This window comes from Erigeron canadensis, chromosome 5 (genome assembly GCF_010389155.1).
Source record: "Erigeron canadensis isolate Cc75 chromosome 5, C_canadensis_v1, whole genome shotgun sequence".
Lineage (NCBI taxonomy): Eukaryota > Viridiplantae > Streptophyta > Magnoliopsida > Asterales > Asteraceae > Erigeron > Erigeron canadensis.
Window position 1 is genome coordinate 9,182,985 of NC_057765.1, and position 5,791 is coordinate 9,188,775.

At 29.1% G+C, this 5,791-nt stretch overlaps 1 protein-coding gene across 1 annotated transcript; it reads right to left on the minus strand.

Moving 5' to 3' along the window:
* Positions 1-213: 213 nt before the first annotated feature.
* LOC122600576 (17.3 kDa class II heat shock protein-like) lies at positions 214-1,022 on the minus strand. The gene has a single exon (XM_043773314.1). The coding sequence runs from the start codon at positions 933-935 to the stop codon at positions 429-431; it is 507 nt and encodes a 168-aa protein (XP_043629249.1). The 5' UTR covers positions 936-1,022; the 3' UTR covers positions 214-428.
* Positions 1,023-5,791: the final 4,769 nt, after the last annotated feature.

The window sequence follows — 5,791 nt, forward strand, 5'->3', positions numbered from 1 at the left end:
TTAAATAAAATCCAAAAGACATGAATAACTGTAAGATTGAAGTTGACATTCCTAATGTATTCGTATTGGCTTTTCTTTTGAGTGTACTACAGAATCTTTTGTTTTGATTTTTGAAGCCAAATTTATGGCTAAAATAAAACAAAAGCAGCACTATTCAAAAAAATACCCAAATGTCAAAAATAGAGGTATAAAAATAAAATGCACACATTAGCATTACCAAACAAGAAGCAAGCTTGTGAAATTGGGTAGAAAACCACACACAAATAAGTTGGATTACATCACATTAACACCATTAACAAAACAGTGCAAACCCAAACAAACAAACCAGATTACTCAAAATAAAATCTAATCGAAAACTAACATCCAACTTATCTTCATTAAAACATCACCAGCAACACCTAAACGTTCCGATTTCAGGCCCAATCGGTCTAAGCGATTTGAACCTGAATGGTCTTGGGCTTCTTAGGCTGAGGCGGAGGCAATTTCTCAACAGTAACAGTAAGAACTCCGTCTTGAGAAACCGCAGATATCTTATCCGTATCCGCGTTCTCTGGCAACGAAAACTTTCTCATAAATTTTCCAATCCTCCTCTCCATCCGTACATACTTGACACCTTCTTTTCCTTGTTCATTCTCTCTTTTCCTTTCTCCACTTATCACCAAAACATTCTCATCTTCAACTTGCACTTTTATATCTCCAGATTTCAAACCGGGCATGTCGATTATGAACACGTATGAGTTCGGGTATTCTTTCACATCAGCTGGTGTTGCCGCCATTGCTCTTGCGTCTCTGACGTAAGCCCGACCCGGTTCCCCGACATTGCTATTGTTGTTTGATGATGATGTTTTGATATCGGAATCATTGGCAGCGTTGAGGATATGATGAAGATTGTGTAGAAACAGAGGAGTGTCCAATCCCATTAAACTGATATCCATATCGATTGTATTTTCTGTTTAGATTACTGAAAGCGATATATGAATTTTTCGAATTATTTAATTTGATTTTGATTGTGAATGAAAGGAAGATATTATGATGGTGGTATATTTATAGTAGGTGAAGAAGAAGAAAAAGAAGAATTACTCGTAGTTTCTAGAAAAAACGCACAAGGAAAATAAAAACCTTCTAGTAGCTTCTTTATAGTTATGGAAACTAGCGGATGTGAGGATCGATACGTTGTAGAGTTTAAATTAATTTGTGAAACCACCACTTTAAATTTGTTACTCGTATTTAACAAAACTGTTTCTCTAATCTTTAATTTGATCAAAAACATATTATTCAAAAGTCAGGCTTCAAAGCCTTAAAGATATAAATATACATTATTTAAAACCAATCTAACGTTTACTAAATTTTAATTTTTACAAGATACTAACATGACACTCGCATGTTCTGGCGGATATAATTGACATCACAAAACCACCCGATATGTCTATTTTTTTCATCAAATGGAACATGTTCAAAGTGCAATTAGGAGGATATAAGTGTAATTTCATCATGTGTAACTTTCAACAATTGGAAGAGAGGGTATTATTCTTTTTAAATAGATATAGATATAGATAGGATGTAATATATATATATATATATATATACATATATACATGATAGAGATCAAATGAGAAGGTACCTTAAGGAGAAAAGGGTAAGAAGGTTCGTTTTTGGTTTTATTTTTATTTATTTTCTAAAATTTTTTTATGGATTGAATTAATTATAAAAATAGAATAAATAAAGTGAAAAAAAGAAAAAAAACAAGCTAAAAAAAAAACGAATCTTCTCTTCCCTTTGCTTAAGAACCTTCTCTCTGGATCTCTATCCTAAAAAAATATAAATCAATTTTGCTGACGTGGAAGTTGACTTTGACTAACTTTTATATATATATATATACATATATATATATATATATCAGTTTTTATATATCAAATTTCCACGTCAGCAAAACTGATGATGTGGCATCAGTGACGTGACACCTAACGGGTGTCGTCTTTCAAAAACTAACGAAATACCTTTATTAGGAAATTTTTAGATATAGGGTCCTTTAATTAGACGAAAACAAAATAAGTTACCTTTAATAGGAAATTTGTGTAAATAGATTACCATTTTATATATTTTTTCCTTTATGTAAAGATATTGATGTAAAAGGGGTAATTTAGTTTTTTTTTTTAGTAGTTACAGGATATACGGTACAAATTATTTCGTTATAGATATTTTTGATATACCATCTATCTTAAATGGTCGGTATGTTGAATGTCGAGAGACATTTTAAATACATTAGCCTTTTTGAGGGAAAAAAAAGGAAAGAGAAAGGTTGATATATATATAACTGGTATAAATATATATTTTAATCGATGGTAACACTCCGGTAAGAAAACTCTTAAAATAATAACGGTGAGAACACTTAAAAACATCATTTTGATGCATTAAAAGTACATAAAGTTAACATAGTGCATAACTATTTATCATTACTTAAGTGTTTAACAACACATTCATCCATCAAAATTAAAAAAATCACATTTTTTGTTGGATGCATCATTTTGATGAATATGCATCCAAGATAGATGCACAAAACAAAAATCATGATTTTATCGATTTTGAAAGACTAATGTGTTAAACACTTAAATAATGATAAATAGTTATACACAATGTTAGTTTTATGGAATTTTAATGTATCAAAATGATGTTTTTAAGTGTTCTCACCGTGTTCTTATTTTAAAACTGCTCTTATTTGATTGTCTCTCTTTTAATTGATATATATAATTGGTATAAATATATATTTTAATTACAGTTTTGTATTATTGTATAAGAATGCTTCCTTATAAAAACATTTTGCCTCTTTCCTTTCTCAAATTATATGTTTGCTATTCGAAATTACCTATCATTTTTTTTAACTATTTTTAATTTGTCCACTTAATACATATCTAATTAGATTATTGTCCCGCGTAATACGCGAGTAAATATATTTTTATACTTATATATATATATATATATATATATATAATATTATTTTCTTAATTAATCGTTAACAAATTTAAATATTCAATTTCACTTTATTAATATTTATTTTTTGACCTTGATAATTTCACAGACACTTATTGTGTTGCCCATTAAGTCTTACTGTCATATCATAAAGAATATCACACATGACACATTATTTAGATGGTGCCAAGACATACAACCTTCTAAACCGAGTTGCGAGATTCCCACTATCAAGCCAATGATCATTCCAAAATCTTGTCTTATTTTCACTTTCAACTATTCTTTACTAACATCTTAAGGGGGCTAGCAATCAAGTGTGTCTCAGAGAATGAGGAACATATATTTGCCCATATATTATTACCATTTGTTTTACAGAGGAACACAGACTCAGAACCATGAATCACATTGATGATTTTAAACCTAACGTAATTCAGATTTTAAACCACAAGTCATATCCATTTGTACATATCAATACTAAATTAAGAGTATCCAGACCACCAAAACCTAAACCATCCACTTTTTTACCTGACAATTGCCTTCCAGTAGATCCATTACATTTCATTTTCCGAGTTCAAACCCCCTCCTCCCTTACCTCTTCCACCAAAAAATGAAGTTGTGATCTTTATCAATTGAAATAGAGAAAAATAATATATTCTAAATACTTTGAATTGCCGAGTTAGAATCCATCATAGACAACGCATTAGCATTGAGTTTAGATTTTATTCTATAATAACTTTGCAAAATTTATGAAATATAACCATGGATGGAGTCCCCACTCCAATTTGGTGAATCTTGTCTTATTTTCACTCTATACTGTTTTTAATAACATCTTAAGGGGCTAGCAATCGAGTGTGCCTCTAATAATGAAAGACATATATTTTTCCATATATTATTACCATTTGTTTACACAAGAACGCAGACTCAGAACCATGAATTACATTGATGATTTTAAACCTAACGTAATTCAGATTTTGAGCCACATGTCATATCCATTTGTACATATCAATGCTAAATTAAAGAGTATCCACACCACCAAAACCTAAACCACCTACTTTTTTACTTGACAATTGCCTTCTAGTAGATCCATTACATTTCACTTTCCGAGTTCGACCCGCCCTCCTCCCTTACCCCTTCCACCATAAAAATGAAGTTGTAATTTTTATCAATCAAAATGAGTTTAGCTTAGGTGAGTGACAACTTTGGGAACGTCAACCTTTAACATTGATCTGCAATTTTGGAGCATGTGGTGACGGAAAAGTTGCGATCTATTAAACAACACAAAATAAATTATCGAAATTAATGATATATAATTTAGCTTCTAAATATGCATGACTATTGTGATTACTATTATATAGGAATTTGATAAAAATATAACGTATTTACATACAAGTATATCATCAATGTTGTCTATATTTACCCAAAGAAAGAAAAAACCATTTTTCCAACACTTTTTTTTTTCTATTCTATTAAAAATAAAAACAACTGAAAATTTTTACTCTATCAATAAAGGGGTGTATCTCAAAAATAATGTTTCCAACCAAGTGATGTAGTACCAAAGAAGAGGCCTATGACAACAAAGTCAATGTTTGTATGTATTTTTCATTTATTAATATTTTATAGGAACAAAATTACAAAAATACCCTTAAAAAAGTTTACATTGTACCAAATATTAAGTGGGGACTCCATCCATAGTTATATTTCATAAATTTTGCAAATTTATTATAAAATAAAGTCTAAGCACAATACTAATGCGTTGTCTAGGATGAATTCTAACTCGGCAATTCAAAGTATTTAGGATATATTATTTTTCTCTATTTCGATTGATAAAGATCAAAACTTCATTTTTTTTGTAGAAGGGGTAAGGGAGGAGGGGGGGTCAAACTCGGAAATGAAATGTAATGGATCTACTGGAAGATAATTATCAGGTAAAAAAGTGGGTGGTTTAGGCTTTGGTGGTTTAGATACTCTTAATTTAGCATTGATATGTACAAATGGATATGACATGTGGTTCAAAATCTGAATTACGTTAGGTTTAATATCATCAATGTGATTCATGGTTCTGAGTCTGCGTTCCTGTGTAAAACAAATGCTAATAATATATGGGCAAATATATGTCCCTCATTCTCTGATGCACACTCAATTGCTAGCCCCCTTATGATGTTATTAAAGAACAGTTGAGAGTAAAAATAAAACAAGATTCACCAAATTAGAGTGGGGACTCCATCCATGGTTATATTTCATAAATTTTGCAAAGTTATTATAGAAAAAAATCTAAACTCAATACTATTGCGTTGTTTATGATAGATTCTAACTCGGCAATTCAAAGTATTTATGATATATATTTTTTTTCTAGGCGTTCTCAACACTGTTGTTGATAATATCTAAACCCAACATTATTATATATATATATATATATTGCAGATACAGGGTGTTAGGACATTATTAATATTCAATTTTCTTTTATTATGGTTTAAAATATAACTTACATTATTATTAATAGAAATTTGATCTATATATTTTATATAAAACATATCTTAAATATTTTAAATTAAAATATGCTTTATTTTTTTCATATGATCTTAACTATTATTCTATTATATAAGATGTAAGATAGATAATATTATTTAATTATTAGGATATATATTAGCTATTAATCTATTGAATACATTTTATTAGAATTATTAAGTAAAAAGTGTAAATTTGTGATGGAAAATCAAAAAGTGTAAATTAAATATAAAGGGAGATTTTTTTGTATAGTTATATAAAAAGTATAAGTATTAATGTTGTCATTTAATAAAGATGAAATAATTAAATTTGATCTAAT